This window comes from Aulostomus chinensis, chromosome 9, assembly GCF_037954235.1.
Source record: "Aulostomus chinensis isolate RoL2024-O1b breed Wild chromosome 9, RoL_Achi_v1.0, whole genome shotgun sequence".
In the NCBI taxonomy this organism is placed as follows: domain Eukaryota; kingdom Metazoa; phylum Chordata; class Actinopteri; order Syngnathiformes; family Aulostomidae; genus Aulostomus; species Aulostomus chinensis.
In genome coordinates, this window is record NC_141328.1 from 1,685,143 (window position 1) to 1,698,760 (window position 13,618).

Below are 13,618 nucleotides of genomic sequence, written 5' to 3' on the forward strand. Positions count from 1 at the left end.
CCCAGCATGGCAGAGCCACCAGCTCAGGTCCAGACTCTGCTGTCCCCCTCCATTCCTTTGAGGACTGCAGGTCCTCATCTTGGCCAGAGAAGACGGCGAGAAGCCATCTAAGTCTACTGAGACATCACTACCTGTCCCCCACCCACAACACGGTCCTGAGCCCCTCCCCAGGAACCTTTACTCCCATCCACACCTGGACGCCTCCCTCCCCAGGAACCTTTACTCCCATCCACACCTGGAATGACCCTGTAGAAGGTCACACCCACTCAGTGTCATAAGAGCCTGCAATTTCTCACCAGAGACTCAGAACTGAAGACTCCTCCTGATGAGAGGAGGACTGGAACCAGTCCAGCTGACCACCACTCAGAGCTGAAGACGTTTCTCTCAGAGAACCTTGATTTGATGTTTTATTCAAACCTTCACGCAGAGACGAGTTCCATCCCTCTGCAACTTCAATGAGAAGCCCTGGGAGATGAAAAACACAAACACGAATCGCGCTTTCGTCCTCTGTCTCAAACCTACACGTCGTGTGATAATGACCCTGGAAGCCTGGAGGGCGTGGCCCTGCTCTGGGTGACCGTGCAATGGTCGGGAGGTAGTCATTCGTTAAAAGGGGGTGGGCAGCAGTCACTTATTTCCAGGGCGAGTGGTGCTGGAGATTCACAGTGGGAGACTTGGCTACCAGCAGCAGAATGAAAGGATTCGCCTCCCGTGTAGCGCAGCTCCACATGAAGCTGGCGCTCACTCAGCTGACGGTTAACGTCCTGCGGGAAGCGTTCGTGTTTCCTAAAGTAGGAGAACGAATGATGAGGAATACAAATCATGGCTGCAAACACGCTGCTCCTCTTTTTAGAGGCGCTCATCATACGAGATGCTGCGTCTTCCTGGATTTCATTTTGACATCCGCAGGTGTCGTATCTGAGCTCCTCGGCCCCTCAACAGAACGACTTGATTTTATATCGACTGCTCAAACGCAACATCGCGGTTTCTGTTCTTTGAGCTTTACAGCGCGGCAGTAGCACACGGAGGTCCGTGTCGGTGTGGGAGTCTGTGTTTGAGTGCCTGCAGAAATGAATCACACTCAGTAACAAAAGAGCTTTAAATGTGTTTGGAGGCCATAGCAACTTTGGCTGCACTGAGACGATAATCACAAAATCCATAGCAATGCAACTCTGTATCGATTCCCTCTGCGAGTCAGGACAGAGCTGAGGTCCGTCCCTGAGTGGGAACGGGGATACTCGCCTGATGTAGCGAGCGTGGCAGCGGACGAGCTCGATGACCCGGCCCGTGTTGCTGACGGCGCCGTCTGTGAGCAGAAAAAGCAGGCGAGGGTGTCCGCTGTTCATCGGCTGCCGGAGAATCCAGTTGAGTGGTGCCAGGATGTTGGTGCCCCCCATGTCGGCTCTGATCTTCCTCACGTACTCACAAGCCAAGGACAAAGCTTCCTGGATGGTGAGGATGAGGAGGAGAATTATCAGAGCTCACCCGCTTCATCGCTTCCATCCAATCATCAGCAGCGTTTAATGTAATTTTCCTGAACATCGGCGCCCTCTGCTGACACAAGTGTTAAACTATAGGACGCTGCCTCATTCATCAGCTACACTGACGCCTGGAAATACAACAACTGGTTCTGAGGAAGAGGAAGTGAGGCTCTCGGTTCTGCTGTGGCTTCCTTCATGCTAACGACTGATCTCTTATCCATCAACACTTGTGTACCTGTGGAAACACAGTTGCTAACAGCTAGCGTTACCCCGGCTGAGCGAGCTCCTTTTCTAGCTTCCTCCGGAAACTTTGGGAATTCTGAGCTACAAGCAGGCAGCAGTTTCATGCAGGATCAGCTCAAGTTGTGTAAGTGGTGTTTTACACGAGTCATGTTTCCATAAAATGTAGAGAATATTTGAAGCAAAGTACAGAAATGCTGCAAAAGAGGAAATGTAATTTCAGCTTTTCCCATCAAGTAGTTAGAAGTGAACAAAGCAGGTTAACCAGTTCACATTGATGTCAGCAGAGCCTCATAACCTGCTTCCAGCAGCAGACATGGAGGCAGGTCTGGAGTGGCTCCAGGAGTTCCTCAGGACCAGCTCGTACCGGACATGGTGCTGCTTCTCTGGAGACGCAGACAAAGTTTGGGATTTCAGGACTCCCTGCTGCCAGAGTTGATTGGAGTGAAGCGGCTGCGTCTCTTGTTTGGCTCATTTATTCTTGTTTTTTTTTAAAAAGGCAAAAAGCAGCTCAAGCTTGTCTAAACCCGTGATTGTGAATGTGAGGCAGCTGATGTCCGACTGCTTCAGTGACTGACAGGCGTGCATGTGTTCGTTTGGAAAAGGTTTTATTTTAATTGTTGTTATATTTAGTTGTATTCCTCCATTCTTTCGTTCATGTTTACGTCTATTTATGTCAATCAATTCTCAAGTTATTCCAGGATTTCTCCACCTGTATGTTAATGAGGGGGCGTGTCTTTGCTGTTCAAGCATCACCTGCCAATGCTTGCAAATGCAGAGCGATAAATAAACAGGGAAGTTAGTTCTAATAGATAAAACAATATTAAATATAAACAGAAAATCATAAATTATGAAATATTAAATAAGAAAAAATAATACAAGCTATTTCTTCATTTAGTTTTCCATCCGTGCCCATTAATGCATTCTATTGTCTTCACTTTTTATCTTCTGATCAGAAATGTACTCATTCTCAGTGTAATCAAGGCAGTCGCAGTCGTCCCTGAACCACAAACAAAAGAAATGCGGCGGCGCTCCAACAGGCCGGTGAGGACCTTCTCTGTTTGAGCGTCTTCTCAACCGTCTCAGTCTCATCCAGCCTCCTCCTGTCTCCTCATCTTCACTTGATATCGTGAGCTGCGGCTTTTTGTCATGACACTGATATGTGGCTGTCATAACGCGCTCTTGAGCAAACAGCCAGGGCGAAACGTGACTTCTAAATGCGTCTGTGCGTTGATTCAATTCAGGTCACACCATCGTTTCCTCTGTGCTCACCGCGTTCTTGGTCTGAGAGAGACTTTGTTACTCTCATGTCTCCTGAAGGTCGGGGGAGTGAATTCAGTCATCGCCCAATGAGGAGTTGAAATGACAAGACTGAGAGGGCATGCAGCAGATACAGACACTGCGAGGTTGGTGTTCAGTAAAACAAGTATCATCCTTGCAGCGTTTTATGAGGGAGGGTAGAATTGGAGGGGTAAGAGTCCTGTTCTGAAGGCTGAGGTCCCTGACTGCAGCAACTAGAGGCGTTGCAGGCTGAGTCAAGAGGGATCAGCTGAGGCTGGTTTCTGCTCAGTTTCTCCTCTCAGTTTTAAGTTAAAGCTCCAAAAAGCTCTGGATCCTACGCTCGCATGATGCAACTCTCTGCAAGTCTTTCACTTGAACCCACCTGCAGCCCACCAGCCTCTGAGCCGCTCTCAGCCCCCACACCTGCAGACTGGAGCAGAGACTCTGGGACTTTCAGACTAAGGTTTTTTTGCAGAGGACGCGATGCAGCATTTCCAAAGGCCGACTTGCTGCCTGTGTGACTCGTTAATTGTAAATGTCATTGCTTAATTCGAGGCAGCGCTCCGGTGGCTTGAGAGAGCCGCGTTACCTCCTCGTAGTTCTGGCTGGTCGTGAAAAGAGACTTGAACGTTGAGCCGAAGCCGATGATGTTGAAGAGGCAGCCTGGCACCAGGCTTTTGAGGACCACCACCATGGCATCCTGGGAAAGAGAGCAGGTGAGGAGGTGAACTCTGCAGCTCCCAAAGAAAGAAGAGAGCTGCTCTGCTCATGACGAGGAGCTGATGTGAGCCTGCCTAACCAGCGAGGCCCTCACAGCACCACGCCATCAAAGCAATGTCATCACAGTACTGACAGACTCACAAAATAAAGAACCCAACTTGCTGTGCTCCCCCTGGGGACCCAATGTAGAAAATATCCCATTGTACTCAACAGAGGGAGCCACAAGCATTTCTTCTAATATTTCTGTTCAAATCTATGAGAACAACGTTAGCAAAGCGGCTGTAAATGGTGACCAACGACACTGATCACACATCAGCCGCGGCCAACTGGTCATAGACCAACTGGGGTTATGGCAGCCGCCGACCTGGAGGGTTCGTAAACGGACGTTTTCAGACAGTTTAGCTGCTGTTGGCCATCAGTCTCTGTTAGCTACAAGCTAAATATATGTGGCTGGTTCTTCCTGCATCCTGGAGTAAGAAAAAGAGATGCAGGAAGGAAAAAAACCTGTGAGCTCAAGACTCCTATGAGTGAGGACTTGAAGGACAAAAAACAGACTTTGGGTTTGGCTCCTCCGTCCTCTGATGTCTGGATGAATGGACGCCGTCCTCCACTCAGCTGTCAGCCCTCAAACAGAGAGTGAGTTAAGAGCCGTCATCTCGTCCATTACTGTGTGTGTGTGTGTGTGTGTGGGGGGGGGGGGGCAGTGTCAAAACAAAGACCATTTATCGTGACCTTCATTTGAGGGAAAAGCACAAAAAAACAGCAGTCAGACAACTGTGGTAAAACGCCTGTCCAGACGCATTGACAAAGACGCCAACGTGTGAGATGCGGCTCTCCAGAATCGCGCACGTCCAGAAAGAGTCACACACCACGCAGGGACCCGGCTCAGTGGCTACGTCACACACCTCAGCATGCGCGCTTGACCAGGGTTGATTAGTCTTATCGGTAACCTCGCCTCGCGCGCCACGTCTGTAATGGCCACTGACCGCAGACCTTCAGCCGGGCCCTGATCCGCCTGCCGCCGACCCGACGCTCATCGTGTTTTCTGCGTTAGTTTTGCTTTCACGTACATTTGCACAACAGCAAACTGCAGAAACATCGATAGATGGTGAAATGTGGTCGTTGTTTTTAGACAAATCAGTGCCTCTACGCTTGCATCTGCACAAGAAATAAACACCACGGCAACCCGCCGAGGATCCAGTACCTTCACACGGTTGATGTTCACCCCACTCATGCTGCCGCTGCGATCTATGAGGAAGATGAACTCGCCGTGCACCTTCCTCAGGTCTGAGCTGATTGGCTTGAGGTCAGGACAGAAGTTCAGCATGACCACGGGGTTGTGCAGGAGGTCCTTATGGAGTCGCCTATGGATGATGTCCACCTACACAGAGGGAGGGATCAGAGGTGCAGGGCCTGACGGACAGGGTTTGTGAAGACTTTAATTTAACACAAGGAAGGGAAATGAGTCAACAGGAGACGGGTGATTAGGTCGATAGGCAGAGACCGCCAGCCGATGTGGATGTGCTGGAAATTCCAGGCAGAGTGTGGTGAGCCTTTGGAGTGTTTCCATAGAAACCCATTTTTATGGCTAAGCGCTCGCTTTCATTCTCCTGTTTAGTGCTGCTGGTCACTTAACAACCTCATCACAGCGGAGATGTGAACGGCCACACGACTCAAAGAGGTGAATAAACACGCAGCAGTTGAGGATCAAGCACACGGGGCGGAGCAAAGATTCATTTTCAACCTACAAAAGTCAAATTCAACCAACGACACGTGTAACTGAGCAGGTTTTGTCGTCAGAGAGGAGTGGAGACCGACAGGAGGACCCCGATTTGAGCGTCCTGGCGGTGGCGGTGCCATTGCTGTTGCAGGTCTCTGAGGTTGCTAACTGTGGTTTAAAGCATTGGTTCTGGACTGGTGGTCTGGACTGGTGGTCTGGACTGGTGGTCTGGACTGATGGTTCTGGACTGATGGTTCTGGACTGGTGGTCTGGACTGATGGTTCTGGACTGATGGTTCTGGACTGGTGGTCAGAGTGCAGAAGTTTGGCAAAAGAATTTCTGATTGTGCACTTTTATGTTGGAGGCATTGTTGTTGCACTCATTCAAGCTTTTGTCTTTCCATCCATCATCCATCCATCATCCATCATCTATCCATCATCCATCCATCATCTATCCATCATCCATCATCTATCTATCCATCATCCATCCATCATCCATCCATCATCCATCCATTATCTATCCATCCATCATCTATCCATCATCCATCCATCATCCATCCATTATCTATCCATCCATCATCTATCCATCATCCATCCATCATCTATCCATCATCCATCCATCATCCATCCATTATCTATCCATCCATCATCTATCCATCATCCATCCATCATCCATCATCATCCATCATCCATCCATCATCATCCATCATCATCATCATCCATCATCATCCATCATCATCATCATCCATCATCATCCATCATCCATCCATCATCCATCATCCATCATCCATCATCATCCATCATCATCCATCCATCATCCATCATCCATCCATCATCATCATCATCCATCATCATCCATCATCCATCATCTATCCATCATCATCATCATCCATCCATCATCCATCATCATCCATCATCCATCATCCATCATCATCCATCCATCATCATCATCCATCATCCATCCATCATCCATCATCCATCCATCATCCATCATCATCCATCCATTATCTATCCATCCATCATCTATCCATCATCCATCATCCATCCATCATCTATCCATCATCCATCATCATCCATCCATTATCTATCCATCCATCATCTATCCATCATCCATCCATCATCCATCATCATCCATCATCCATCCATCATCTATCTATCCATCATCCATCCATCATCCATCATCATCCATCATCCATCCATCATCATCCATCATCCATCATCATCCATCATCCATCCATCATCATCATCATCCATCATCATCCATCATCTATCCATCATCATCCATCATCATCCATCATCTATCCATCATCATCCATCATCCATCCATCATCCATCATCCATCCATCATCATCATCCATCATCATCCATCATCCATCATCTATCCATCATCATCATCATCCATCCATCATCCATCCATCATCCATCATCCATCATCCATCATCATCCATCATCCATCCATCATCATCATCCATCATCCATCCATCATCCATCCATCATCCATCATCATCATCATCCATCCATCATCCATCATCATCCATCATCCATCATCCATCATCATCCATCCATCATCATCATCCATCATCCATCCATCATCCATCATCCATCCATCATCCATCATCATCCATCCATTATCTATCCATCCATCATCTATCCATCATCCATCCATCATCCATCATCATCCATCATCCATCCATCATCTATCTATCCATCATCCATCCATCATCCATCATCATCCATCATCCATCCATCATCATCCATCATCCATCATCATCCATCATCCATCCATCATCTATCTATCCATCATCCATCATCATCCATCATCCATCCATCATCATCCATCATCCATCCATCATCATCATCATCCATCATCATCCATCATCTATCCATCATCATCATCATCATCCATCATCCATCATCATCCATCCATCATCCATCATCATCCATCATCCATCCATCATCCATCCATCATCCATCATCATCCATCCATCATCCATCATCCATCATCATCATCATCCATACCCCACATACATTAAAAATTAAATTCTAAAACAGAAATTAATGAAACCTTTATAGAAACTTGCTTTTGTTGTCATTAAGGAGAACAGGTTGGGTTCCTTGTTTCCCTGTAGGCGGGTTTATAGACGGCCGCGAGCCGTAGTGGGCGGATCAGACGGCTCTACCTGGTCCTGGTTCCCTCTGACAGGACTGATGTGCTCCGTCTGACACCCAGATCCATATTTGGACAGCCTCGGTCATAGGGGAACTTGAGGTCTCCGTTACCAAGGCAACAGTGACATTCTGTTTTTATACTCTGCTCCTACGTCTCAGAGAAACTATATTGTTTTTATTATTTCAAATATAATTCCAAGCATATGGAAATATGTGAAGGACACCTGAGTCCTGAGGTGTCCTTCGGGTCGTTCAGGCTCATCGCTTGAAACCCAACGAGACAGTTTCTTGCGTGAATCTCGTGACAATGATGTTTTGGTTGACCTGCAGCCTCACAAGCTAAATGAAGGTAGAGAAATAAACAACAAATAAATAAATTTGACAAAACTCAATCTTTTTAATGCTGAAATATTACACACTGTACCTTTAAATCTGCTTGTTCATTACCTCTCAGGTGAGAGAGCTAGCAAGCACTCGTAACTAACGCTTGCTAACGCTATGCCAGACTCACGCTAACAGGGTGTTAGCGAAAATTTCCTACTCTGATTAACTTTAAGTGTGACGATGATGATGATGGTGATGGTGGTGATGGTGATGATGATGATGGTGGTGATGGTGATGATGATGATGATGGTGATGATGGTGGTGATGATGGTGATGATGACACACTCACTTTCCTCTCGTTGCTGGAGTCCTTCTTGGTGGCCTTGATGAAATCGCTCCGACCGTGAAGATACTCATCATAGTCCTCCCGCGTCATGTCTCCGTTCTCGATGAGCACATGTGGCAGATGAGGCTCTGCAGGGACATCATTGGTCAGGACAAACACATCAGCCCCCCCCCCCCCCCCCCCCGCCGCCCACTGACAATGTGTATATCACGACTTAGTGCGAACGGTTTTACAGATGTTTACTCTTTTCTCATCGTTCTCTTCCATTTGTCTGGTTTGTTTCTGTCTCTTCACCCTTTATTAAGACAGGGCTGTCCAAGGTGAGGGTGGGGGGCCCCCGTGGCCCGCTATAGGGCTGGACATGGCCCGACATATGTGAATAAATAAAATCATGAATAAATAAAATAACAAGCAGGTTTTCTTACCTACAGGATCACCTACAGCATCGTAGGGTCATTTATCATTTGGGTTTTCAGCGTTTGTCAGGCAGCAGGTTTGACGAGTGTGACGTAAGAAAACCATGTTTGGGCCTCCTGATCTCCTTCCTGTCCCTGCACCACCCAGGCTGCTCTGGCTCGTCCGTCTCACTCTTGTCACACTCTTCACTCGTTACTCAGTTAGCAGGGTTTACCATCTCCCGCTCACATGTTCTGCTCTGTGCAGGTTTGGTTTATTGAGCTGTGATGGTGAACAGAGAGGCTCCATCACCGCTGGGAGCTTTTTCCTTTACTACACCTCAGTAGTTCCTCTGACACCGAGCCTGTTTACGCTCATTAATCTGGGATGATAATGAAAACGGAGCGCTGCTATCGTTATTGCACCGCAGCTCGTCGCCCCTCATCTCTGCTCGAGCTGAGCATCCATGTTGGGATTGAAACTGCAGCCTGAGCTGAATTAAACAGCCTAGCGCTGGCCGCCGGGCTGCTTGAGAACAAAGCCTTGGTACTGGATCGGCGAGGCCGGGGCGCATTCCTGCCTCTGGGACACAACTGGCCCACTCACTCTGTAGGTCAAGACAGCAGCGGGGGAGAGACGAGCTCAGGAAGAAGAACAGACCTGACACCGAACGCCCACACAATGGAGGCATGTTGCACACTCCTATCAGGACTTCTTGTCGCTCACACACACAATGAGGCACAGAGACTGAGCTGAGATACGGGTTTAGCCCTGGTGGGGGCAACTGCAGGGCTGTGAGAGCGGCGGAGACCTACCGCTGGGGTAGATGAGGATTTTCACGGGGCAGTCGTACGTGTACTTGTCAGCCAGGGTGATGAGGACGCTGGTGGCAGAGCGGGCCAGAGGATCCGCGTCAGCTCGGATGGCGTGAGAGGGGCTCTCCACACCTACAACAGCAGCACATCACATGACCAGTGGCTCCGGCAGCCTCAATAACAGCAATAATACAATGCAGCCCTCGCTTCCATGAGCAAGAAGGTTCTGCCAGAGCTGTCGCAGCTTCGGCAAATATAAATAAGAAGGGATCGCTATTCATGTCTGATTATGGAGGACTGGCTTGTTGGGTTTCTCCCTGGCACGAGTCCTTTCAATAAGAAGGCTCAAACACTCGGGATGATGACAGGTATTGGCAGCACGCAACCCCCCATCCTGGTTTTTACATTTGAAGCAGAGGGAGCTTTTCTGCGTTGTTCTAAAGTGCCACAATTTAATAAACCCCAGCTTGGACGCTTGACGGATTCCTGAAAGCTCCTCTCACGCAGCCGAGCAGCCCTCGGGCTGTCCTGGTGTTTCGTCTGCTTTCATCTCTCGTCGCAATCAAACGGCAGTTCATCCTCTCCTTCTATTGATCCGTCCATCATAACGTCGCTCTATGTCACAACAATTTCATCTGAATTAGTCAACAGAGGTTTCAGAGGACAGATTTTATTCAATTTTGTTTTTCCATTTGTTTCACTCGTGTTTGTGAGGGAGAGTCTCTCCAACCGACGGTTATCACTGAGGAAGCTTCTCCTCTGAGACAAACTGTGGCGTTTCAATCTCTCCTTGAGTTTGTTTACCAGACAAAACCTAAATGACATGAAGAGAGGACTGAAAATAAGAAGACAAATCAGAAAAACCATTAAAAACGTCCCAAAAACAACAGTGACCTCAGTGACATCATCTGTGACTGCGAGGAGCGTGGACACGACACACGACCTGTAGTTTATCCGTCCATCATCCGTCCGTTCATTTTCTACACCTCTTATCTGTTAAGGGTGGGGGGGTGGAGCCTATCCCAGCTGACACTGGGTGAGAGGCGGGGTTCAGGAGCAATTAGGGTTCAGTATCTTGCTCAAGGACACTTGGACATGGTCACCGGGGGAAGTAGGGATTGAACCAGCGACCCTTCGGTTGCTAGACGGCCTCTCTACCTCTGAGCCACGCCGCCCCTCTGTAGTTTAGAGAACTTTATTTTATTGTTTTTCTCTAACATCCCGAACAAGACCTGGTTTGGAAGGACAGGATTCTCCAGCGTCCTGCTGCAGGGACAACAGGGACATTCAAGGCTGGAGGGCGACGCTGTTGTGAGGCATGATAGCTAAACACCTGATCAGGAAAACACTGGAGCTGGAAACAGACCTGCTTAGAAGGGGACATGGAAAGGACAGAGGCTCTCTGAAGGCCTGGTTCTGACCCAGATGCTGTCCTACAGGGGCCCGCATCTATGACAGGACAAACTACCAGGAACTGTTACCTAGTGATGGAGCGCACTCAGAGGTGTGAGGGTGAGACGAGCGGAGCAACCACGTCTAAGAGGGGAGAAGCAGGTAAAACCACAGCTTTTACTCAAGAACGGTTGGACTTGTACTCGTTGTTGGAGCTCACAGCGGTTCAAACGCGTCTCAAATGTTCCGAGACTCCAAAAAAGGAGCAAAATGAAGCAGCACTGGAGGACACAGCAGACCTGAAAGCATCGACGCGTTGAAAATCAAACATGGAACATTTGTGTTCGTCCTTGTGCTACCAAAGCAAACTCTCACTCACGATCTGAATGCTAACACATGAAAGAACACCGCTGGCCGTCCTGCACATGATGCCTCATTATTGCATCTCAAAGAATCTAATTAGCGAGCACCCCCCCCCCCCCCCCGCCTGATAAGGTTCCGTCCTCCAACACCAGCAGAGACAGAGTACCGCTTGTTGGTTCTCTGACCTGCGAGGAGGTAGGGAGCCCGGATCTCCAGCTGGAAGTTAAACTCGTAGTCCATGGAGTTGATGGTGTTCTCGTCCAGCAGCGAGGCCAAACACAGCTGAGCAGAGTTGGGAGTGTGATCGTGAGGGCTGGAGGCGCACGGCTGTCTGTCCCTCCTACAGGAAGAAGAACACAAACGCACTCAAACGTCACATTTGCTTCCGTACTTGGATTTGGGTGGCAGGAAGAGCTTCAGCCACGGCGCATCCTCACTCGCGTGAATGAACACTTCAGTTATCTGAGTCTTACATTCTGGAGAAGTTGGGCGAGAGTCCCTGCTCCTCGTTGATGGACCTCTGCACCCGCGGGGTGCACACCGGGGGGGACGAGACTTTGATGCCTCCACTGGGTAAAGTGGAGAGCTCGGAGGAGGTGCTGACCAGGATGTGGACCGTCTCCATCGGAGGGATGATCCCAAGGTTCACCACCAACACGGTCCTCTCCAGATCCTCGTCCATAACAACGTGTCCTTGGAGGTTTGATCCATCAGAGGAGGAAAGAGAGTCAGACTACAGTCCACATTCCTTCTTTGAGTCTCCAACGTGATCGTCTTCAGTCTGGCTGCTGCTGCTGAGTGATTTTACAACATAAATTGTAACTGTTGCATCTCTGGGCTCTACCAGCCTGGATTAGCCTTGAAGGGGGATATGATCTAAATCACTCAACCTTTATTTATAAGGCACCTTGTAAAACACACTTTCACAAAGCACTTCACAGCCGCACGGAAACTGGAGGAACCGCGTCCGCAGTCACCTGACCTTGAGCTTTTCATTCAAAAGACGCAACATGCCAGTCTCATGTCATGCACCTTTACGGTATCAGCTCTGACGGCAACTGCGTGTGTTTGCCTCTAACACCTCAAACTCCCACATCATCGTCTGAAATAGCACAGAGGATTGGGCGTATTGGCTTTATGACTAAGAAGATTAACCTTATCAAGGAAATCCTCCCTGCAGAGCCTCTTTTAGGAAGAAAAGGTGGAACAGACTGAAGGGAGAACCCATTTCTTTAGAAAGACCGCTTGTTCTGGCTTTTCAAGATTAAGATCGGTGTTTTTTTCTCCTCTTTTTACTTCAAAGCTAAAAATCAAGTGTGAAAAACATGTCCATGAGTAGATATGAAGCAAAGTACTTAAAGGGGTACTCCAGGTATCGAGTACTGTGATTTCACAAAGTTGCGTGGGAGTAACAGAGTGGCTGAGTCAGGAGTCCCCCTGAGTCGCTCCTCCCTGCCGCCATGGCGTGTGGAAGGTGTTGGGACTCTGACACTCCACAGTAGCAGCCAACACCCTCACGGTCGTACGCTCACCGTCCACTGCGACTCTCGTACCAGCCTCACGGTACGGGCGGTGCAGGCGGGTGCAACCAGCCGCAGGTCGTTTTAGTGTTTCAGCGCTTGGTTGCGTTTTGTAGCCCTCATCATGGGCGTGGTTGTCAGTGTGTTGCGCTCTGTCTCCACGGGCCCCTTTGGCTCAATTTAAAAAAACAAGATCGGAACAGCAAAAATGCCACACTTGAGACTTCAAATGTTTTCTAAACCGCCTCTCGGTGAGCGCAACTGTTCACACCTTTACCCCAACAACGCCAGTCCTGGAACAGGAGTTTCAGTTCAAATGTTGCTGTCAGAAGCCTGATGCCATCATCCTGCATCTGACAGCAGGAACTTTCTCCAGAGCCTCAAGTGGAAGGACGCTGGATGAATGTTTTCTCGATGCTCCAACAGAATTTAGTGCAAAAACACCTTGACAGACACCTCAGGATTTCCTATTTTGTCACTGACGCAGCAGAATTGAGTAAAGGATATAAAACGTGAAAGAACACCTAGAGTTCTTCTCCTCCTGGAGAAACCACTCAGCAGGTGAAGATCAGGATCTTAACACCAAACGCCATTAAGAATACAGAAGTCCCAGCTGGTCATCGATGAGAAGCTCACGAGGAACAAGCATGCATGGCTACCAGCTGGACAACCTCCAGGCGCATTGATGTACAGTTGGGATTTCACTTAAAAGCCTTTGATTTTCCACCAACTTGCAGCGTCTGCAGCTAAAAGCTGGGCTCGCCTGCCAGTCTGACAGCGTTCTGATGCTTGTCCGCTACTCATATTGGCTTCAGTGGAGGACTTTTAAGGCAGGTGGGTGAGAGTGAAGCC

General features: G+C 48.7%; 1 protein-coding gene across 2 annotated transcripts in view; it reads right to left on the reverse strand.

The window, feature by feature from the left end:
- vwa5b1 (von Willebrand factor A domain containing 5B1) overlaps nt 1-13,618 on the reverse strand; it is a 29,249-nt gene that overhangs the window by 12,773 nt on the left and 2,858 nt on the right. For both annotated transcript variants that reach the window (XM_086213007.1, XM_086213006.1), the window contains exons 4-10: nt 11,720-11,939; nt 11,432-11,586; nt 9,492-9,623; nt 8,284-8,408; nt 4,927-5,103; nt 3,592-3,702; nt 1,243-1,445 (exon numbers count right to left, since the gene is read on the reverse strand). In XM_086213007.1, the coding sequence (XP_086069133.1) occupies nt 1,243-1,445; nt 3,592-3,702; nt 4,927-5,103; nt 8,284-8,408; nt 9,492-9,623; nt 11,432-11,586; nt 11,720-11,939 (1,123 nt within the window). The remainder of the gene's footprint in view (nt 1-1,242; nt 1,446-3,591; nt 3,703-4,926; nt 5,104-8,283; nt 8,409-9,491; nt 9,624-11,431; nt 11,587-11,719; nt 11,940-13,618) is intronic.